Source organism: Dendrobates tinctorius, unplaced genomic scaffold (genome assembly GCF_039654945.1).
Source record: "Dendrobates tinctorius isolate UK_male_01 unplaced genomic scaffold, ASM3965494v1 ptg000014l, whole genome shotgun sequence".
Lineage (NCBI taxonomy): Eukaryota > Metazoa > Chordata > Amphibia > Anura > Dendrobatidae > Dendrobates > Dendrobates tinctorius.
The window spans coordinates 19,472,389-19,496,524 of NW_027361682.1; the positions used below are offsets into that span (position 1 = coordinate 19,472,389).

The following is a 24,136-nucleotide window of genomic DNA, read 5'->3' on the forward strand; positions in this document are numbered from 1 at the left end:
GTTCAAAGTGCTCACCACACATCTAGATAAGTTCCGTGGGGGGTCTAGTGTCCAAAATGGGGTCACTTGTGGGGAGTTTCAATAGTTTAGGTACATCAGGGGCTCTCCAAACGCACATGACACCCGCAGACCATTCCATCAAAGTCTGCATTCCAAAACGTCACTGCTTCCCTTCCGAGCCCCGACGTGTGTCCATACAGTAGTTTTCTCCCACATATGGGGTGTCAGCGTACTCAGGACAAATTGGACAACAACTTTTGGGGTCCAATTTCTCCTGGTACCCTTGGGAAAATAAAAAAATGGTGACTAAAAGATCATTTTTCTGGAAAAAATACGAATTTTTTATTTTCACGCCCGGGCGTTGTAAACTTCTGTGAAGCACTGGGGGGTCAAAGTGCTCACCTCACATATAGATAAGTTCCTTAGGGGGTCTAGTTTACAAAATGGTGTCATTTGTGGGGGGTTTCCACTGTTTAGGTACATTAGGGGCTCTCCAAAGGCAACATGACACCCGCAGACCATTCCATCAAAGTCTGCATTCCAAAACGTCACTACTTCCCTTCCGAGCCCCGACGTGTGCCCATACAGTAGTTTTCTCCCACATATGGGGTATCAGCATACTCAGGACAAATTGGACAACAACTTTTGGGGTCCAATTTCTCCTGGTACCCTTGGGAAAATAAAAAAATGGTGACTAAAAGATCATGTTTGTGGAAAAAATACAAATTTTTTATTTTCACGCCCGGGCGTTGTAAACTTCTGTGAAGCACTGGGGGGGTCAAAGTGCTCACCACACATCTAGATAAGTTCCTTAGGGGGTCTAGTTTCCAAAATGGTGTCATTTGTGGGGGGGTTCCACTGTTTTGGTACATCAGGAGTTTTCCAAACGCGACATGGTGTCCGATCTCAATTCCAGCCAAAAACGTCAAATGGCGCTGCTTCCCTTCCGAGCTCTGCCATGCGCCCAAATAGTGGTTTACCCCCACATGTGGGGTATCAGCGTACTCAGGACAAATTGCACAATAACTTTTAGGGTCCTGTTACCCTTGGAAAAATAAGAATTGAGGGTGAAAAGATCATTTTTGTGGAAAAAATATGATTTTTTAATTGTATGGCTTTATGTTATAAACTTCTGTGAAGCCCATGGGGGTTCAAAGTTCTCACCACATATCTAGATAAGTTCCTTAGGGGGTCTAGTTTCCAAAATGGTGTCATTTGTGGGGGGTTTCCACTGTTTTGGTACATCAGGGGTTTTCCAAACGCGACATGGTGTCCGATCTCAATTCCAGCCAAAAACGTCAAATGGCGCTGCTTCCCTTCCGAGCTCTGCCATGCGCCCAAATAGTGTTTTACCCCCACATGTGGGGTATCAGCGTACTCAGGACAAATTGCACAATAACTTTTAGGGTCCTGTTACCCTTGGAAAAATAAGAATTGAGGGTGAAAAGATCATTTTTGTTGAAAAAATATGATTTTTTAATTGTATGGCTTTATGTTATAAACTTCTGTGAAGCCCATGGGGGTTCAAAGTTCTCACCACACATCTAGATGAGTTCCTTAGGGGGTCTATTTTCCAAAATGGTGTCATTTGTGGGGGGTTTCCACTGTTTTGGTACATCAGGGGTTTTCCAAACGCGACATGGTGTCCGATCTCAATTCCAGCCAAAAACGTCAAATGGCGCTGCTTCCCTTCCGAGCTCTGCCATGCGCCCAAATAGTGGTTTACCCCCACATGTGGGGTATCAGCGTACTCAGGACAAATTGCACAATAACTTTTAGGGTCCTGCTACCCTTGGGAAAATAAAAATTGGGGTGAAAAGATCATTTTTGTGGAAAAAATATGATTTTTTAATTGTACCGCTGTACGTTATAAACTTCTGTAAAGCCCTTGTGGGTTCAAAGTTCTCACCACATATCTAGATAAGTTCCTTGGGGGGTCTAGTTTCCAAAATGGGGTCACTTGTAGGGGGTTTCCACTGTTTAGGTACATCAGGGACTCTCCAAACGTGACATGGCGTCCAATCTGAATTCCAGCCAATTTTGCATTGAAAAAGTCAAACGGCGCTCCTTCCATTCTGAGCTCTGCCATGCGCCGAAACAGTCGTTCCCCCCCACATATCAGGTATCTGCGTACTCAGGACAAATTGCACAATAACTTTTGCAGTTCAATTTCTCCTGTTACCCTTGGTAAAATAAAAAAAATTGAACCTGAATTATTTTTTTTATGAAAAAAAGTTAGATGTTCATTTTTTTTTAAATATTCAAAAAAATTCCTGTGACGCACCTAAAGGGTTAATAAACTTCTTGAATGTGGTTTTGAGCACCTTAAGGGGTGCAGTTTTTAGAATGGTGTCACTTTTGGGTATTTTCTATCATATAGACCCCTCAAAGTGGCTTCAAATGTGATGTGGTCCTAAAAATAAAATGGTGTTGTAAAAATTAGAAATCGCTGGTCAACTTTTAACCCTTATAACTTCCTAACAAAAAAAAATTTTGGTTCCAAAATTGTGCTGATGTAAAGTAAACATGTGGGAAATGTTAGTTATCAAGTTTTTTGTGTGCCGTATCTCTGTGATTTAAGGGCATAAAAATTCAAATTTGGAAAATTGCGAAATTTTCAAAATTTTCGCCAAATTTCCGTTTTTCTCACAAATAAACGCAAGTTATTTGAATGAAATGTTACCACAAACATGAAGTACAATATGTCACGAGAAAACAATGTCAGAATCACCGGTATCCATGGAAGCGTTCGAGAGTTATGACCTCATAAAGGTACAGTGGTCAGAATTGTAAAAATTGGCCCGGTCATGAACGTGCAAACCACCCTTGGGGGTGAAGGGGTTAAAGGAGGATGAGCAAGGCAATAGTATCATTCCACCCCCTTACACTGCACTACCGTCTTAGAAATTTTAAGAATGGAGGCAACATGACGCTCACTGTATCCCTCTGCTAGTAAAGCCAGAATTGAGCCCTTCTTTTCCTCACTCAAGAATTTTCTTTTCAGCTCCTCTGGCATGGTCAAAAGTTATTTTTTCATTCCTATTACTTTTGGGATATTACTAGAACTTGTTCTGCCATCCAGCTTGTCCTATTGCACGAGAATTGTGAACACCACAGCAGGGTTTTTTATACTTTCCTTCGTTAAATAAGATTTGGTTCAGGTGATCACCTCTGTGTCTGTACTGTTACACACTTAACATTATGGCTGGTCCAAACAATCAGGACAATTGTTACCACCCACCTTTCGTGTCTACCTCTTTCCTCATAGACTGTAAGCTTGCGAGCAGGGCCCTCATTCCTCTTGGTATCTGTTATGATCTACGTGATTATTGTTATGCTGTAATGTCTATCATCTGTACAAGTCCCCTCTGAAATGTAAAGTGCTGCGGAATGTCGGCGATATAGAAATAAAATGTATTATTATTATTATTATTATTATTATTATTATTATTATTATTATTATTATTATCATCACCTAATCAGAAGCACATTAAGTAGAATGAGGTGTCCTCTGTTTGGAATTCAACTGACCCTGGAATGGAATTGCTGTCAGACATGTAGAGAAGCTGATTTTTATAAAACTGTGCAGTGGTCTCTTAATTTATCCCAGAGCTGTATTTATTCCAAAGAGTGTGCAACTAAATATTAAATTGAGGGTGCCAACAATTTTGTCCAGACCATTTTTGGGGTTTTGTGTGAAATTATGTTCAATTTGGCTTTTTTCATTTGTTTTTTGTTTGTGTGTTGTTCCAATACAGACAAAGGAAATAAACATGTGTATAACAAAACATGTAAGGTTGGGGGTCACACTTGAGAGTGCAGTGCGAGTCTCTCACATCAATACCCGGCACTGCCACCAGCGGTTCGGACCGGAGCGTTCAGCTGCATAGAAATATAAGTAAAATTTAGCATGCACTCGGTCTGAATTGTGAGGTGCCGGTGCAATGGACCAATTGGTCCCAACACTAATCAGCATGTAATCCATATGAGTGTGTGGTGAATTTAAACTATACAGCTGCATAGAAAGACATGTAGCCGCACACTCCGGACCCGAGTGCTGGCGGCAGTGCTGGGTATTGATGCGAGACTTGCGCGAGTTTCTCGCATTGAACTCGCAAGTGTGACCCCGGCCTAATTGCAATAATTTTTTGGGAAAATACTCCATTTTCTGGAATAATTTCAAGAGTGCCAACACTTTCAGCCATTACTGTATATAGGGGGCCAGTATTGCCACCAGTAGGTCCTCTGGTAGCTCAGCACAACCTTTTCTCTTTACCTCCCTTTTCCAGTTCTGCCTCTCCTTCCAGTTTGATGAATACATCATCCAGCGTGGTCATGGAGACTCCATATGTGACAACGTCCTCTCCCACACGTCTGTCAAGATGAGCGAAAAGGTCTAAAATTCAAATATTTGAAAAATTTGTGTTTGCAATAAAATCTAACGGTGTCCAGTGGCGGTAACATGACACTAATCCGGCTGTGTGGGATACTGAGGTGTATTAGTTACCTGAGAAGCTGTCCATGTTTTCAAAAGGTAACAAGTAGGTGAGCTGTTCTTCATTCTGCACCGACAGCTTAGCGTTAGGGATGTGCTGCCTAATGATGGAGGTCATCTTCTCAGGGTCACAAGACGGAGGAACCTGCATCCTGACCATTGCCAGAGGAATAACCAAATTGTAGAAAAACAACTAATGTAAGGAATAAAGACAAATTTATTCTGCATATATTATTCAATGGTCAATTATTTCCTCATGTATTATTTATGAGAAACGGAACTCAATTTCTTTAATTAAGGAGTCCAAAGAGAGCTGAATAAATCTGCCTCCAGCATGCGCCCCCTAGTGGTAGCTGCAGCCAAAAATGTGTGTAGCTCTCCAGCTGTTAGCAGACTACAACTCCCAGCATGCTATGACGACATTAGTATTTATTTAAAAGTACATTTTTATACCTTAAATGATAACCAGTGCCCCATTTTCTCTTCAAGAACAGGGATGAGCCAACACATTTCAGTCTGCCATTAGATATTACAGCTTTCCTATCTAGAAGGAATACAAAGACACAAATACACTAATAAGTACTTAGGACAGAAGTTACATATTTTGAGATAACGTTTTAGATGACATATATCCCTTATAGCATCCAAGTAAACTTCTAAATTAAGCGGCAATGAAAAAATCCCTTTGTAAGGACCAGTCACTTGTCATAAGTTTATATATATATATTTTTTTAGCCTGGTGGTAAATGCCTCTGTTTTCCTGAATCCAGCATTGCTTTTCTTTTGTTCCTGTGGATCACCCACAAGGCAAGTGGGGTTTTACTCAGTACCAGGCCGGCGTCTTAAAGGGATGTGTGGTGGTGGCAGTGACCCGGTCCGTGGTCCTGGGTGTCCATGTAGAATAAGAGGAATAATGCTGAATAAAGTTTAGGTGTAGATAAGTTTGTGATGCCACCTGTGGTATCTGGTCAGAGGTGACCAGCGCTGCAGTGCAGAACCTCTGGGACAGATGGTGGGATGCAGCAGAGGTGTAATAGCTCTCCACAAGCAGAGCTGTAGTCCCAGGGCAGTTTTGGTAGTTGTTGAGGTAGATGGTGTAGTGTTAGGCACAGAGATGTAGCAGTGCTGAGTAGGTGACGCAGGAAGAAGTCAGAGACACATCTGAATGCAGTTCCAAAGCTTTACTCACATTTCTGGCATACACAGGTGCCCGATTCAGTGCCGTGTCCTCCAGGTGAGGGGCTCAGCCAACTCCCAGGCAGATGGAGTACACCCTTCCAGCACTCCCTTCCGTATGTGCCTTTTCTGGACGTCTCCTTACTAGCGCTAATCTGAAGTACTTGCAGTTATGAATTACACTCAAGTTCCTCTTTCTTACTGTTACTTAGAACTCCAGTCGCATGACAGGTAGCTGTAGCTTACTTCAGGGACTCTGTTGTGAATTCGCTTTCTGGCCTGCCTCTGGTTACTACTGAAGGTAGTGGAGCTGGTCAAATTGACAGAGGGGTTGCAAGTTCTCTTTCTGGGCTCCCTCTGGTGGTTACTGGAGGTAATGGAGCTGATCTGATTAACAGAGGCTTGCCACCTGATAATCAGGACGATGATTGGAGATCTGGGTTTCAGACTGGATTTAAGACAGCCCACTCCCTCTATCCCTGCTAGTGATTTTTTCCTGCCTCCTGAGGTCTTAGTTTCCAACTCAGTCCCTGCATGCTCAGCTAAGTGTTCTTTTGCTATTTTGTTCACATTTGATCTGGTTTTGTCTATTTCAGTTTTGTGTGGGTCAGCCAGCTCCGGCTGGGGCTGTGCTGAATCACCATCCATATGTTACTGCTTGTGTCAGTTTGTTTTTGTCCCTTATTAGATTGGCCTCTTTTTGCTCTGCTTTCAGAATATACCAGAGTGCTGATATAGTGGGCGAGGTCGTGCGACTTCAGTATTTTTGCATCAGATGTGTTGGACTTTTTTGCAGGGTTTTTTGCGTGATTGCAGACAGTGTCTTTCCTTTCCTGTCCTGTCTAGTCAGTGTGGACCCCATCGTTTGCTCAGTCTATTTTCCTACCTGCGTTTGTGTTTTTATCTTGTCTCACCGACAATATATGCTTGGGTGCTATCTATTCCTTTGGGGTCTGCTCTGGGGCAGTTTAGATTTCCCCTTTCTTACTTTAGGCGTAGTTAGCTCTCCGGCTGTGCCGAGGCGTCTAGGATCATCGTAGGCACGCTCCACGGCTACTGCTAGTTGTGTGGATAGGATCAGGGGTCTGCAATCCGCTTAGTTACCAACCTCTCTGGTTTTCTGTGGCTTGGCTTGGGCTTGCTCTCATCCTCGGTGAACCAATCATAACAGGATTCCTTACAATCATGTCCCGGCTCACACACGTTGCTACTATGTTGTCGAGTCTTAGGTGGGAATAAAGTGGTCACAACTTCTATTCCTCCAGTTTCTGCTGTAGAACCATTAGCATTCACACTGCCTCGGATACCAGCGCCTGGCCTTTGGTGCATTAACTTAGGGAAGGGTTCTGCTCTAGCCCCAGTCCCCAGCTCTCCTCCACACGTCCTGTCCTTTTCTATCTTTCTTCCTCTCTTTCCCAACAGCTCCAGCTCACAGGAGACTGCTGCATAAATGTCCTCTCTGCTTCCCCCTCTGGGACACTGATCCTGACTTCCTATCAGTTCTCCCACTCTCAAGTGCAACCTAAGCTCCACCCACCTCCCAGCACCCTTCATGAACCAAGCAGGGGTCATAGAGGGTGCCCTGCTGTTCTAGGGTTTCCGTGCTGGGTGCAGGTGCTGGAGTCTGTTCAGGTGTCTCTATCTTAGCTGGGAAGTGGGATACTACATCTCAGGAGGAGGTGGAGTACCTCTGTGGCGACTGAACCCTCAGGGGCACCACATAACCCCTGTTAAACACAGCACATCCGTTGGCTGTAAACAAGTAAGAAAACAAGATGTTACTGGAACATACAAAATTTTGAACTACCAGTAGTTAACAATTATTACAAAGCATCTTCTTCTAAGGAGAGGCACTTTTACTTGAACGTTGCTAAATAACATTATCTATATTTTACTAAGACTGTACCTAATAATTATTTATTCCTTATCTCACACTATCCTAACTAAGTGCTTTTGAGAGTAACCGTTACTATTTATTGGTTCGCTACCATATCAAAGTTCCTTCATTACTTTTTACATTTTCTCTATCATTTTTAAACTGGGTGACAACTGCCATTCTAAGGTTTGCCACCTGCTATAAGCATATTGGTCCCTAATTAACCATTTCTATTTCCATTTTTCAAAAAGTGCTTTAAGATCCTATCTGACATTATCATTTTTCTAACTATATCCACTATCAATATACTTAACAGTTGCGTGGTACCTGTTATCAATACCTGTATCCTATTATCCACATTATCAACATACATTTCTTGTACACAGCATAATGATTACAGTTATATTATCACTTTTATTAATTACATCCAAAAGGCTTATTTGCTAAGTGAAGTAGATGGTAGATACTGTTCCAGCTGGTATCCTCAAGTGTCCTTACTGTATGGAGAACCCGCTCAAAACCTCCAACGGTGGTCCTGGATGGGCTGCAGGTCATCCCTGGTCTCCCCTTAGACCCTGTCTTCGGCCACACCCAACGGGTTTTGCTTCAGGTCTATTGCTGTAATGTGATGATGGATTCCTATTGTACTAAAAGGCATACGTAAAACCAAAAAGGAGCACCTAAACAGGTGCTGAATTATGTACAGTACAATGTCCGGATCATTCAGTGTCCATGATCTCATAGTCTATTCCTTACTGGTGCCTAATTATTTGAAAAGGAAACTGGAAATTGAAAAACATTTTTGCCTAATACCCTCCTGGGGTAAACTATGTACATCATTACTGAAAGTTCTGTTCAATTTTTCCTAAGGACTGGAAGCATCTGGCTTTGGTCGCCTCCAGGGTAAAACTTCTGTATGCTTTTTGCTAGGGTACACAAGGCACGCATTTTCACTCAGCGTGAGCTGTAGCGCTTCCTTTAATTGCTCTGGAGTAAGAGCTGCCCGTGGTGCTAGTGTAGGAGAGAGAGCCTCGGAATAAGGGCCCGCTGTGTGGCCGGGCCGGAACTAGGGGGGCTGTCACCCAGGTTCCCAGAGAGCGCCATCGGCAGATTCCTCCGCAGTTGTACCAAGAGGTAAAGAAATTATTGGGCCAAATGCTATGGAAGAGGGTCATCCGGGAAAGCCAGAGCCCCTGGGCAGCCCCAGCCCCCATTGTGCTGGTATGGAAAAAGGACGGCATGCTGCGCTTCTGCGTAGACTATTGGAAACTGAACGCCTGCACCATCAAGGACTCCTATCCGCTTCAACCGTATAGAGGAGTCCCTGTCTGCCCTGGGGAAGGCAAAATATTTTTATACCTTGGACTTGGCCAGTGGATACTGGCAGGTACCGATGTCGGAACAAGATCGTGCAAAAATCGCCTTCATCTTGCCCATGGGGGTGTTCGAATTTAATCGGATGCCTTTCGGACTGGCCAACGTCCCCGGAACCTTCCAGTGATTAATGGAGCAGTGTTTGGGTGACCTAAACTTCGAAGCCACCCTAATATACCTGGATGGCATCATCATCTACGCCGCCACGTTTGAGGACCACTTTTTTCATCTGGGCCAGGTGCTCGGCCGGCTACAAAAATACGGGTTGAAGGTGAAGCCCCAGAAATGCCATCTGTTCCGCACACAGATTGAGTACCTAGGACATGTCGTCTCCGCCGAGGGCGTGAGACCGCCTCTGGAGAAGGTCGTTGTGATACGGGAGTGGCCTACCCCCGAGACGGTGAAGGATGTGCGGGCCTTTCTGGGGCTGGCTGGTTATTACGGTCGCTTCGTGAAAAACTTCGCCCGCCGAGCCCGAATCCTGCAGGACCTACTAAAAGGGACCCCGGCCGGTGCCAACAGCTGGAAGATACAATGGCGTGAACTGCAGGAGGAAGCTTTCCAAGACCTCAAAGCCGCACTCTCAGAGGCCCCGGTGTTGGCTCATGCGAATTTCTTGCAACCATTTATTCTGCACACCGACAGGAGTTTGCACTGGCTGGGGGCTGTGTTGTCCCACATGCAGGACGGTCGAGAGAAGGTGATCGCCTATGGCAGGCGATCACTTCACGACTCCGAACGAGATCCTGACAACCACACCTCCTTAGCCACAAGCTCCTCGCGTTGGTGTGGGACGGAGCAATTCCCAGAGTACCTAGCGGGTTCTGAGGTGTTGGTGCGAACAGACAACAACCCACTAGCCCACCTCGAAAATGCCAAGTTTGGGGCCCTGGAGCAACGTTGGGTAGCCAGGATGGCCAAATTTAAGTATAAAATCGTTTACAAACGAGGGGCAGAGAACGTACACGCCGACACCTTGTCCCAAATCCAACACACAGCCCAGGGGCGGAGCCGGGACGAAGAGTTGGAAGGAGAAGAAACACCATTTTCCTCAGGCACCGCCGAAACAAGGGCGGTTACAAGAGAACAGTCCCGTACGGGACCCGCAAGGAGCATCCTAGAACAGTCCCGGGACGAATGGATACGTCAGCAACAGGAAGATGAGGAAATCGGGCCCCTGCGCCGATGGGTGGCCACAAAACAGTTGCCCAGTGATGCTCAAAGGATACTTTCTCGGGACACGTTACTAATGCTACGCCAGTGGGAGAGACTGGTGATCAAAGACGGACTGTTGTACCGAAAAGTGGAACTACGCGCAGAGCCAACAGCTCCATGGCAGGTGGTAGTTCCAGGGGCCCAACTGGCTGAAATTGTCCGGGAAGCTCACGAAAAGGGGGCACATTTTGGGGCGCAAAAGACTTTCCAGTGGCTACAGCGGATAGCCTTCCATCCCCGGTTACAAACCGAAATGGAAGAGATTTGCAGAAAATGCCGCCAATGTGAGCTGACCAAACTACCAGACCAAAGAGTGCCTATACAGACGATAATAACAATGGCACCCCTCGAGCTATTAATTATAGACTACCTGACCATCGGTCCAGCCTACCAGGGGTACGAGCACTGTCTGGTTATGGTGGACCATTTTACCAAATTCGCAGTGGTAACCCCCACCAGAGACCAAACGGCGGAATCTGCGGCCTATGCCATTTGTAAGAACTTTATTCAAGTGTTTGGCTGCCCTCAACGTATTCACTCGGATCAGGGCGCCTGCTTCCTGGGAAAACTAATGGAGGAGCAGCATCGTCTGTACGGCATTGACAAATCTTGGACCACACCATACCATCCGCAGAAGAATGGGGCCTGCAAATGATTTAATCGGACCCTAATCCAAATGCTGCGTACCCTGGAGGATGACCGAAAGACCAGTTGGCCCGAGTACGACCCTGAGCTGGTCTGGGTATATAACAACCGGGTTCGAGTCACTGGCTACATGCCATACTCGCTACTCTTCGGCCGAGAAGGGAAGGGGATCACTGAGGTAGAGTTGGACCCAGATGAGGAACGACCGTGGGCAGGGGTCTCCACGTGGGTCAGAGATCACCGGTATCGTCTGCAGACCCTGCACAGACTGGTACAGACAAAGCTCCGAGATCTGGAACACCCAGGAAAAGCCCCATCACAACCCACAGAATTCCAAGTGGGAGATCGCATTCTCGTACGAGAGCGGCGCCCCCAAAACAAATTGGAGCATCAGTGGGAAGAAGATCCTTACTGAGTACTACATCGAATAAGTTCAGAGGGGCCTTTATATGAGATACAGTCTGAAAAAGAAGGGGACCAACTCGTCCGAATAGTACATCGCAACATGTTGTGGCCCTGTATATCCGCAGATCCCGAACAGTCCGAGGCCCCTCCTGAGACCCCAGATCATACACCAGCAGTTTGGGATGATGAGGATGAAGAGGACTACCCGACAGCCAATGCCCCTGTGACCCCGGCTATCCAACCACCTTCCACCACCCCAGATGACTCCACCACACCAACCGAACTGCGGCGCTCCGAGCGGTCTACAGCAGGAAAACCCCCTGAACGATATGAACAAGATCAGTTCGTATGGCAAAGACGACTTCAGTGCCAGGGCAGGAGCATGAACCCCTCAAAACCCTCGCCCGAGGACTAGCGAGCAAAAAGGAAGGGGGAGTGTAGGAGAGAGAGCACCAGAATAAGGGCCCGCTGTGTGGCCGGGCCGGAACTAGGGGGCTGTCACCCAGGTTCCCAGGGGGTATGTTCCAGGGGGAAGTAATTACACCCCAGGACCAACACTCATCCAGGAAATGTAGGGGCGGGACAAAGAAAGGGGGCGGGGTGATTATAAAACGGACGCAGGAGACCAGCAGAACGGACTCCGTGAGGAGAGAGACGAGAGACAGGAAGGAGGAGTCTAGGTGGCGTTGGAGAGTGAGAGGGAGTCAGCGCCTTCCAGACAGACAGGACAGGGGCTCGCCTGACCAGAGGAGAGGACAGTGCCGAGCAGCACAAGGAGGAGATACACCGAGACCCGCGGCCACCACTGCCCCACTCTATACCACAGCCTGTACGCTGAGACTCGTGGCCGCCACTGCCCCGCTCCATACCGCGGCTGCGTCCTGCATGTCGAGACCCGCGGCCGCCACTGCTCCGCTCCAGACCGTGGTTGCGGCCTGTACGCTGAGGCCTGCGGCCGCCTTGGCCTCGCCTCCCAAAGGGACAGCCCCAACGGTGGAGAACCGGCCTGGGGCCTGCTTCGCCCCCTCAGCAGGTCCGCCCGAAGCCTACGACAACTCTTCTTCAGCTGGACCCAGCGGCTGAGACGCCGAACCGACATCTCCCGGACAACACCTCTGCAGGACGTCAGAGATTGATAAGTGACACTTCGCTAATTATAGTCCCAGGACCCGTAGTTGGCCATATCACGGCCATATAGTTACCGGCACTTTCCGTACTGTTTGATATCGTGTTATTTGTGTATCTGTGCCTAGCTTCCCTGCATGGAAAACTATTGTCAGCATTGCCATTTATCCATATAATCTACATATAAAGATTGAATTTGCTCCTGTTCCGTCTCCGACTCGTGACTGAATTCTGCGTACCAGCGAGTACCACACTATTATGGCAGCTTGTGGCTTGGTAGCAGCCAGTGACATTGCTGCTGTGGATGGCTCAGGTGCCTTACCCACCACTGGATTAGCTGGTGGAGCAGTTGCAGTAACTGTTGGGGCTGTGGTGCTTACTATTGCCCCCTGGTGGTCAGATGGAACTTTTGGTTTTGGCACCTCCTGGTGTTCTTGCGGGGTTGCTATTTCGGCGGGAATCCTGTGGACATGAAGCGCGTACCACCCCCTGTCTCCAAGATGGCGAGTGAAGGAGACATACTCCCTGGAAACAGGTCACGTTCCAGATGCCCGTGGATTAAATGGGATTCTACATGCTGCCTGTTGACAAATAGATCAGGGGCTTTCCTGGAGTACTGAATAAAACCAAACCCCCTGTCGTTATTAAAGCTGAGGACCCTGCCCCATCACATGGGGTTGCAGTTATCTAGTTGTTCCCTCCGTGCCTGCTTTTTGTGTCTGAGGTCCCATTCCGCCAGGGCCTGCTTCTGCCTTTGGCGCTCCATCTCCTCTTGTTCAAACTGGAGTACATGCCTGCGGCAGAACTCCTCTGTGGAGATGGGAAGCCCCCTGACATCAGCTCCCTGTGCTTCTTCCCTGGGCAACGCCGGCCTGCTGCACGCGTTGGAAGGTGAGTTTGGTATGGGAGCAGGTTCCAGGATACCCCCTGGGCACGATTTTCCGGTCCCAGGCGACGTCCATGATGACCTGGCCGGATTTTGGGGTTGGTGGTAACCCAATGGGGCCTAGCAGGGCATCCCTTGTCCCAAGGGCGGTGACCATACCTGCTTCTCCAGAGCCGCGACAATCCTCCTCAGCCTCCGGTGACGGAGGGACAGTTGCAGCAGCGGGTACCGGTGATGATGGTACCGGGGATCGGCAGGTGGGAACCGGTGGTGAGGGTACCTGAGGACTGACTGTCTGACTGTAGGTACCGGTGGTGAGGGTACCAAGATGGCAGACTCCTCCTAGGCAGCCTGTCTTTTCTGCACGAGCAGAACCTGTTTCTGCTGTAAACTCCTGTGCAGCTCTTCCACTTCTCTCCCCAGCTGCGCCAGGTTGTGGTTTGCTGAGGGGCTGGAGCCTAATTCCACGGAGTCGGGAGAAGTTGACATCTCTCCACCGCGCTCGACAGGCCTCCTGCTGCTCTCCATGATGGCCTCCTGGTGCTGTGTCATCTTCCTTGCTCCCTTTCCCGCAACAGAGCTTCTCTCCACCCCCTGGGGGCAGTGTCTTTTTCCCTTGCAGCCATACCAAGCTAGGATCCGGACCCCTCTTTGGGTTGGCCATGACACAGTTGCATAGAAGTACAGGCATGGGAGGTTCATGTTGTTTCGCGCTCTTTCTTGGGTGCCGCCCACGATGGCACACCTCACTGCTCACCTCATGGGACCGCCCTAGCCGCCATATTTACAGTCAAAATCACAGTCCAATTCACAATTCAATAAACTTGTTCCTTTGCACACTTTAGGTTTATCATCTCTTAAATCAATCAAATCTTTGGCACACAGGACCCGGTGGCATTGGGCTTCGTAATCCTGTTCGTGACGCCAAAATGGATCACCCCCAGGGCAAGTGGGGTTTTACTCGGTACCGGGCCGGCGTCTTAAAGGGATGTGTCGCAGTGGCAGTGACCTGGTCCGTGGCCCTGGGTGTCCATGTGGAATAAGAGGAATAATGCTGAATAAAGTTTAGGTGTAGATAAGTTTGTGATGCCAGCTGTCGTATCTGGTCAGAGGTGACCAGCGCTGCAGTGCAGATCCTCTGAGACAGATGGTGGGATGCAGCAGAGGTGTAATAGCTCTCCACAGGCAGAGCTGTAGTCCCAGGGCAGTTGTGGTAGTTGTTGACGTAGATGGTGTAGTGTTAGGCACAGAGATGTAGCAGTGCTGAGTAGGTGATGCAGGAAGAAGTCAGAGACACAGCTGAATGCAGTTCCAAAGCTTTACTCACATTTCTGGCATACACAGGTGCCCGATTCAGTGCCGTGTCCTCCAGGTGAGGGGCTCAGCCAACTCCCAGGCAGATGGAGTATACCCTTCCAGCACTCCCTTCCGTATGTGCCTTTTCTGGACGTCTCCTTACTAGCGCTAATCTAAAGTACTTGCAGTTATGAATTACACTCAAGTTCCTCTTTCTTGCTGTTACTTAGAACTCGACTCGCATGACAGGTAGCTGTAGCCTACTTCAGGGACTCATTACAATCATGTCCCGGCTCACACACGTTGCTACTGTGTCGTCGAGTCTTAGGTGGGAATACAGTGGTCACAACTTCTATTCCTCCGGTTTCTGCTGTAGAACCATTAGCATTCACACAGCCTCGGATACCGGCGCCCGGCCTTTGGCGCATTAACTTAGGGAAGGGTTCTTCTCTAGCACCAGTCCCCAGCTCTCCTCCACACGTCCCGTCCTTTTCTATCATTTCTGATCCTTCTGTTCCTCTCTTTCCCAGCAGCTCCAGCTCACAGGAGACTGCTGCATAAATGTCCTCTCTCTGCTTCCCCCTCTGGGACACTGATCCTGACGTCCTATTAGTTCTCCCCCTCTCTAGTGCAACCTAAGCTCCACCCACCTCCCAGCACCCTCCATGAACCAAGCAGGGGACATAGAGGGTGCCCTGCTGTTCTAAGGTTTCCGTGCTGGGTACAGAAGCTGGAGTCTGGTCAGGTGTCTCAATCTTACCTGGGAAGTGGGATACTACTGTACACCTCAAGAGTAGGTGCAGTACCTCTGTGGCGACTGAACCCTCAGGGGCACCACACCTGTGCTTCTCTGTTCCTGAGATATGGCCCTTTCTTTCCTGTACATAAATTTAGTCTTGTTAGATAAGTGAGCGTGGTCCCAAAGAAGAGTTGATGAGCACACCCATTTGGCTAAACAGACAGGAATTATATACAGGAAAGAGGAGGCCATATCTCTGGAACGGAGAGGCTCAGGTACAAAAGAAAAACAACGCTGGATTCAGGAGAACAGGGGCATTTACACCTGATTTTAAAAAATATATATTCATGACAAGAAACAGGTCCTCTTTTTGCTTACCAGCAAGTATATCTGCTTCATCCATAAACTGGGTACTGAACATGGTCACTTGATTGGCTTTGCGTTTTTTCAACAGTGCCCAAATGTAGTGGCGGGAACGCGGGTCTAATCCTGCAGTGGGCTCATCCAGGAGCAAAATCTGTAAAAAATGACAATCATTTCCTAATCAATCCTTGCATATTTACCGATGTAAATCACACCGCTCCCCCAAAAAATCTAGGAAGGTCAGCCCTGAATAATGCTTCTTTATTATAAGGCATTAGGTGTAATCTGTGGGGGAATCTGGGAAAAAGTGGTAATGCCACTGCAGGGAAAATTAAACATAGCGGTGCATTATGTTCTCCATAAAATGAATAGGTTGGCACAGTATGAGTGGCCATGCTTGTCAGTCAAAAGACAGCTATTTATTCCGACTACACCATAAATATAAATACAGAAATTAGCCTGCACACTGTAAGAGTTTATGAGGTGTGTGGGAGGAGGGAAGGACTCTCAGGGTCCCGTTTCACATAGCGACGCACCAGCGATCCCGACAACGATACGACCTGGTAAGGATCGCTGGTGCTTTGTCACACAGCAACTATTCTGAACGATTCCAGCCTGCGTCCCTGAGTTCTGCGTCGCCAATGAGGTTGCTCATCGGCGTCAAACACAGCGATGCATGTTGGCCAGCGGGACACCGACGATGAAAAAATGGCCCAGGACATTCGAGCACGATCAGCGATATCCAGTGGGGGGCCAATCGCCGCTATGTGTCACATGTGGCGAGATTGCTGTTGTGTCACAAAAGCGGTGACTATCCAGCGATCTCGCTAATGATCTCGCTATGTGACACGGGGCCTTAAGGTTTGTTGTTCTCTGCAAGAGAAGAAGTGTAGGACTTTTCTTATGTGTTAGAGAAAGGTTGTTTTTATTTTAATGCGAACATATAAATCCCTTAAAACGAATTATTTATTTTATATATTAAAAAACACCTATCCCAGTGAAAAATGGCCAATGTCAAAATTAACCAGACCTACGCTGGGATGCTACATAGCCCTACTTTAAGGCTCACTGATACCTTCCTAGCCGTGGAGGTTGGCACCCTAAAAACGAGAATTGGCGCCCCCACTCAGCGTGGACTATCCCTCACTCCCCTACCAGTCCCTATTCAGACAGGAGTTAAAACAATAATCTGATAGTGCAGAAATGAAACTTCAGAATGCCCTAAGCTCAAGCAAAACCTCAAAACAATTGATGTTGTCCTGATAGAACCCCCACATAGGGGTATATTAACCAATAAATTGCTTGTCATGTGTAGGTATGCCCATCTGATATTATAGCAATGAACATTAGCGTTGCCTTAGGCTAAAGTAGGACCCCAGGATACTATAAACGATAAAAAATCTAATACCTCCACATCATGATCATCTGGGTATCATATATGGATATGACGTTAATTGATTGATCCTCCTGATGAACCGCTACAGGCGGGGAAACGCGTCGGGGTTGACCTACACATGATAAGTGACTTTGTTTATTATACTATGATTCAGAGTATACCCTTGAGAGGGGTTAGTTTGTATTATCTGTCTGTCGGACATATCAGTCTGTCACATATGATCATGATGCTTTTGAGCGCAGCAACGGCCTGTGCACGGCCACTGCTAAGCCCCGCCCCCTGCCGTGCCTCCGCCGGTAGCTCCGCCTACCGGCGCATGACGCTGCATGCGTCCTGCGTCCCCTATCTTTATCACTGGGGGCGCAGGCCATGTGCAGTATGCATTTGGCGGCGCATGCGTCCTTTCGACGGTGCGCCGACCTGCGCCAAACGCAACCTGCTGCAGTTTGGTTGCGCTTGGCACGCCGTCAAAAAGGCGCATGCGCCGCCAAACGCATACTGCGCACGTCCTGCGCCCCATGTGATAAAGATAGGGGACGCAGGACGCATGCAGCGTCATGCGCCGGTAGGCGGAGCTACCGGTGGAGGCGCGGCAGGGGGCGGGGCTTAGCGGCGGCCGTGCGCAGGCCATCGCTGCGCTCAAAAGCGCTAGTGTGAAACTAGCCTTAGTCAATGAAATTGAAATTTGGCTAATCGCGGCTTTCATGCAGCCAAAAAAATAAGTGCTTTTGGTAGAACATCTTGTGTAACCAGTGAATGGCCTGACGACAGTATGTGCGCTGTATGATCTAGTAATAGCAATCGTCTTCATACAGTTTGTATCAGCCGGGATAAAAAGGGTCTTCAACGAGAGGAGCGTCGATCGACTTGTTATATCGTCGCTCATTACGGGTGGAGGAGGCCCATGTAAGCCTTACCTGTGGGTCCCCCAACAAGGCGATCCCCAGTGTCAATTTCCTCTTCTGTCCTCCGCTTAGTTTACTGGCCTCCACATTCTCAATATTTTTAATGTGCAGATCGGAGATAATTTTTTGGACCTGGTGGAAAAAAAAATAAAATATATATTTTTTAAAATATTGTCTTTTTATATAAATTCACTAATCGAGGACCTACAGAAATCAAGGAGCCCACTAATTCTCGATTCTTAGGAGATTGTTATTTTTGCTATACATAACAGGACTGATGCGCTGCCATGTACAGCACAAGCAATAGGACGATCGCAGCTTCAAATGGTTTATTAAATTCAGAAAAAAGTTTTACAAAATATTAAAAAAATACAAAAGTTCACATCACCCCATTTTGTGCCATTAAAAATAAAACAATAAAGAAATAAAAAATACATATTTGATATTGCCACTTTCAGAAATGTTCGATCTATCAAAATATAAAATAAGATACCGGTAATCTGATTGGGAAAGGACATAACAAGAAAAAAATGAAAATGCCAGAATTACGTTTTTTTGGTCGTGGCGACGTTGCAGTAAAATGCAAAACATTGCATGTACACCTAAATGGTATCATTAAAAATGTGAACAAAAAAATAAGCCCTTACATAGCCCCAGATACTGAAAAATGGAATTGCTACTGGTCTCGGAAAATGGCGATATAAGCAACATTGTATTTTTTTTTTTTTACAATTTTCTGAATTTTTTGTTCTCCACAAAAAATATATACATGTTTGGTATCTGCGAACTCGTACTGACGTGGGGAATCATATTGACAGAATTAATGGAGTCATTTAAAAGTACAACTCACCCTGCAAAAGACAAGTCCTCATATGGCTAGAAAATTTTAAAAAGTTATGACTCTTGGAAGAAGGGGAGGAAAAAAACAAAAAGGGAAAGTAGCTTGGGGTGTATTGGGTTAAAGCTTGTTGCCCGCCCCCATAGTGATGCGCACATGAATCGGCCTATCATGACGTCCCGCTTAGGGAGACAATCAGAAGCGGCCATGTCACGTGCATATGTGTCTTAGGAGGCGCAGCCGTGGTCAATGTTACCAAATGCCAAAGAAGAGCTTTGCGCTGAACCATCACGTTGGTTACAAGACGCAAGAAGAAAGCAAGTATTGTCTGTACCAATGATGCACAATAAATACCTACAGTTCCGGTAGCAAATTGTAGGATTTATTTATTATTTACTGGAAAAAGCTAACATAAGGGAGTAAACTATAGGAGCAGTAGCACATATTAGATATACTGTAGCACCAGTAATGCTGGTCTAGACTGCTTAAAATCCAATAAAAGCACTTAGAAATATATAACCACTGTTAGAGTGTAAGGGGTTCAGTAATAATAGAGGAGGGTGTCAGTATTTCATATTTAGGGTCTGGCGGCCTCTCTGGTTCATATAGGTGGGGTGTGGATACTTGATGTTACCTCTTGATTCACTTGCTTGGTGGGGATGCCCTTTATTACGGCAAATACTTTCAGATTTTCTTTTACTGTTAAAGGGTCGAACTTCACATCAACCTGCGGGCAGAAGCCAAGTCTCTTCTTTATCTCTTCCACGTGTTCCATATGTGATATACTGTAGTTATACACAGAGACTGAACCTGGAGAAAGATTCAAAATCATATCATCTGCACAGGAGCTGTTTACAAAATTTGTGTATTTTTGTTCTTGACTTTTTTTTTAATTAAAGATTTAAATGCAGTTGAGTGCTTAAAATGTTCATCAAAGTCTACACACCCTTTAAACCCTTGTTAAATCAAGACATTCTGGTATGTCATATTTCTGATGGGGGTTATGAAATTGGCTCAGGAATGAAACTCTCTCTTCACAAGACAGGTGTCAGCTAGCTCCAATCATTGCATTTAAATGGAGCGATCACGTCACGTGACCGTTCCGGCAACCATTGAGTCAAGGGGTTGCAATGCAGATGGGGGCCAGCCTGTTAAAGGCTTCCCAATCAGCATCATCTTCCTACTCCATGATTCCATGCAATATTTATATATACATATATATACAGTATATATATACACACACAGTATATACACAGTATATACATATATATATATATATATATATATATATATATTCAATACTGTTACAGGTGTAAAAATCTGATGTATGAAAATATTAAATTAAGCTGTAAAGTAAAACTACATCTTGTCCTGGAATAAAAATTGGCTATGTCGATGGGAAATTAAAAAAGTTATGCCTTAAGAAACTAAAGTGCAAAAATGAAAAATCACAAATGGTTAGGGTTATCTATTGACATTACAATGACATCTTACCACCAGTCGCTGGGCACATGCCACTTAAAATATTAAGTAGTGTTGTTTTTCCTGCCCCGCTGTGTCCAAGCAAAGCCGTAATTTGCCCTTCATATATATTTAAATTTAGACCTGCGAGAAAAAAAATATTGTTTAATGACTGTCTAATATTTCAGCGCATTTTCAACTCTTGATGCCAAATTACAGGAATTTCCCTGCAGAAATCCACAGCTGTCATAACTAATTGGACCCGATTCATCATTCTAAGTCACTTTTCTTTTGTCTTGTTGTTTTCTTCATTGATGATTTTTGGCAAACAGGGGCCATAAATTTTGCCTAAAATGAAAAGATTTTTTTCTGTCTTTGACGATTTTTGTGACTTTTTATAACTGACAATTGTGCCAAAATTTCTGGCGTCCAAGGAGGTCAGGAGGACTAGAGAACATTTGCAACAAATGTAGTGACTTGCAAGTTATGAATCAAACAAAAACATCTGGAAACCCTAAAGTTTTGGAAGTTTTGACTTGCAAAATCTTTACAGGAGCATAAAAAAGGAATCCTGCATTGCAGTACTTACAATAATAAAAAAGAAATACCGTAATAAATAAACTCGCCTCTCAAAGCCTCAACCTTTTTATCCGAGTCGATGAAAGTCTTCCTAACCTCACGTATCCTGGAAGAAAAATAAACTGTTTTAAGTTTTTAACATTTCTTAAATTAAGTCTTCAGTGAAATTTCAGCAACTTTTGCAAAAGTTTTTTTTTAGGGAAAATCATAAAAGCTGCAGCCTTAATGTTTTGAACAGATTTTAATGTTCTTCAAAACCACACTCCCCCAACCATGTCTGTATGGCCCTTGTGCACTGGGCACTGTCATGGGGAACAGGAAAGGACCTTCCCCAAATTGTTCACATAATAGTGGAAGCTACAGTTGTCTAAAATGTCTAGTATTGAAAAACTCAGATAGAAAAGTGTGATCCATCACTGCACAGAACACCTTTCCTCCAGAGTCCAGTGGCAGCGGTTTTGCACCACTCCATCTGATGCTCAACATTGTGCTTGGTGATGTAAGGCTGCGTGCAGCTGCTCGGCCATGAAGCTCCTGGCGGAGGCACAGTGTTTGTGCTGATATTAATAGCAAAGTAGGTCTAATCTCTGCAGTTATTGAGTCACCAGAGCAAAGGTGACTTTTCTGTCCTCTGCTCTTCAGCACTCGTTCCCCCACGCTGTGTAATGTTGCTGCAGTTCCTTTCACTTCTCAATAATATCACTCACAGGTGATGGGGGAAGATTTAGAAGGGAAGAAATGTGATGGCTCCTAGTGAGCTCTGCACCACCAGTCGTTCTGTCATATGTTAGTAAATGCAGATGGCATGGTGGGGGATCAGATGGTATACCCTAGGCGAGGGGCCGGATATTATACAACGGGGGGCCAGATATTATACACCTGGGGGTAGGGACCTGATGTTATACACCGGGGGTGAGGAGCTAGATGTTATACACCGGGGGGGCAAGAGGCCAGAATTTATACACTGGAGGGGTGAGGGATCGGATATTATACGCCAGGGGAGAGGGGCCTGATATTATACACTGGGGCAAGGGGCCGGATATTATACACCTGGGGCAATGGAACTGAATTAAATAGTGGAATTGAATGATTAAGCTGTGTGTCCTAATACTTTTCTCAATATTGTTTAGACATTTTAGATTTAATTATGTAATATTCATCAGAGACCTCACAATGCACTGCAAAATAAAGTCTAAATTCTCAATTTTAGGAGGGGTCAATGCTTTTTTTCTCCTACTTCCAAACGCGCATTCCGTATTTCTTAGCTTTTTGTGTCAGTATTCATATCAGAATTGGAGATAGTAAGGGTGGATTGGACTGACCTGAGCACAAGGTGGAGCACAATAATAATAATAATTTTATTTCTATAGCGCCAACATATTCCGCAACACTTTACATTATAGAGGGGACTTCTACAGACAATAGACATTACAGCATACCAATAAACACATAGATCAAAACAGATACCAAGAGGAATGAGGGCCCTGCTCGCAAGCTTACAATCTATAAGGGAAAAGGGGAGACACGAAAGGTGGATGGCAACAATTGCTTTTATTGTTTGGACCATCCCTAGTGTAAGAATCGGGTGTTCCTGTTGCTGCATGAACCAGTTAACAGTCTAAATATGTAACAATACAGACACAGAAGGCTATTAAATGCATAAAGCATGTGAGAACAAGATGCGAGAAACCTGGCTATGGTAAAAAATTTTGGTCCGCTGAAATTTTGAATAAAAATCATAAGCAGCTACGTGCGTTTATTCCTTGAAATTCATAGGAGTGTGCCGAGGTTATTTTTTCTATTAGTATTAATTCTTCACCTCAGAGCACCCACTTTGTTGTGGTGAGCACCCCATTACCTATACTATAAATATGAGATAAGACAATTCAGAAGCACACAGCCGTGCTGCTGGCATAATACAGTCAAAAGCGAAAGTAAACCAACAAGAGAGCTTCCCTCCACACAATACAGCAAACATATAACTTCACACAATCTCCATCTGCTGTCAGGCTAGTGTAAAGTCCTCCATTACATAAACAATAAGTCCTGATCTGTTGCATATGCCAATACCCTTGTTGTTGCATATGCCAATACAGTAAGGACTTATTCAGTCAAACCCAACTTTTTTATTAGTTTATCAACATTCAACGCCTTCGTGAACATGTCTGCTGTCATTTCTTCAGTAGGATAATCCTTCATGAAATGATACTTCACATTTCCCAAGTCTTTGATTTCGAAATGTCGTTTCAGGATTTTTAGAATGTTTTCTTTATCCCTTTCTTGTTCAGAACAAATCAAAATGTTGTCTACATATATGAGCACATAAATCCATCTATTCATCAGCCTTGATCAAGCATGGATCAGCTTTGCTTCTTTGAAATTTTTCATTAGTAAGCACTTCCGTGATTTTGTCATTCCACGCTTTAGCTGCTTGCTTGAAAACATATATGCTTTTCTGTAGTTTGCAAACTTTGCCTGGGCTTCTTTCATCTTTGAATTCTGGAGGTTGTCCCATGTAAATGTCTTCTGTTAAATCTCCATTCAAAAATGCTGTCTTTACATCCAGATGTATCAGTTCCATCTGTTTCATTGCTGCAACTGTAAGTAAAGTTCTTATTGTAGTATGTTTGACAAGTGGAGCAAATGTCTAATCATAGTCTTCTCCATATTTTTGAGAATACCCTTTAGCTATGAGTCTTGCTCGGTATCTTTCAGGTGTGCCATCTGTTTGGTATTTTACTTTAAAAATCCATTTACATCCTATGGCTTTTCTTTCCTCTGATAAATCTGTCAGTGTCCATGTATTTGAGTCATGCATGGATTTCATTTCTGTTTCTGTTGCTTCTATCCATTTATTAGCTTCTTCTTTAGGGAGTTTAGATATGTCTTCCCAAGTGGTAGGTTCATAAATTTTACTTGTGCTTGTCTTGTATGAGAGACGTTTTGGTGGTTTACCTTTGTTTTCTCTCATTGAACGTCGTGGTTCTGTGCCTGTTTGTAGTTGTATTTCTTCATTTTCAGTATTTTGTTCTTCATCAATTTCAACTACTTTCTCATCAGATACGTCTTCAGTTATGTCACTGCTGTTTTTCTCATTTTTTGTGTCAACTGAGATCATAGTGTCTTCATTTATATCCTCAATGAATGTCACACTGTTACTCACTGTGACTCTGTCTGTTTTGGGATCTAGGATTCTGTATTCCTTGCAATTTTCACTATATCTAACAAATACTCCCTCCATGGATCTGTTTTGAAGTTAGGAATGTTTTTCTGCTGGAATGAATATAAAAACTTTACATCCAAAAACTTTTAAATGATTGACACTTGGTTTCATACCTTGCCACAGTTCATATCGAGTTTTC

General features: G+C 45.2%; 1 protein-coding gene across 3 annotated transcripts in view; it reads right to left on the bottom strand.

The window, feature by feature from the left end:
• The window catches only part of LOC141072675 (ABC-type organic anion transporter ABCA8-like), a 189,320-nt gene that overhangs the window by 92,371 nt on the left and 72,813 nt on the right, over window positions 1-24,136 (bottom strand). For all 3 annotated transcript variants that reach the window (XM_073559962.1, XM_073559961.1, XM_073559963.1), the window contains 8 exons: window positions 20,822-20,880; window positions 20,229-20,339; window positions 19,369-19,544; window positions 17,909-18,028; window positions 15,611-15,749; window positions 4,949-5,039; window positions 4,508-4,647; window positions 4,277-4,396 (listed from right to left, as the gene is read on the bottom strand). In XM_073559962.1, coding sequence (XP_073416063.1) covers window positions 4,277-4,396; window positions 4,508-4,647; window positions 4,949-5,039; window positions 15,611-15,749; window positions 17,909-18,028; window positions 19,369-19,544; window positions 20,229-20,339; window positions 20,822-20,880 — 956 coding nt within the window. The remainder of the gene's footprint in view (window positions 1-4,276; window positions 4,397-4,507; window positions 4,648-4,948; window positions 5,040-15,610; window positions 15,750-17,908; window positions 18,029-19,368; window positions 19,545-20,228; window positions 20,340-20,821; window positions 20,881-24,136) is intronic.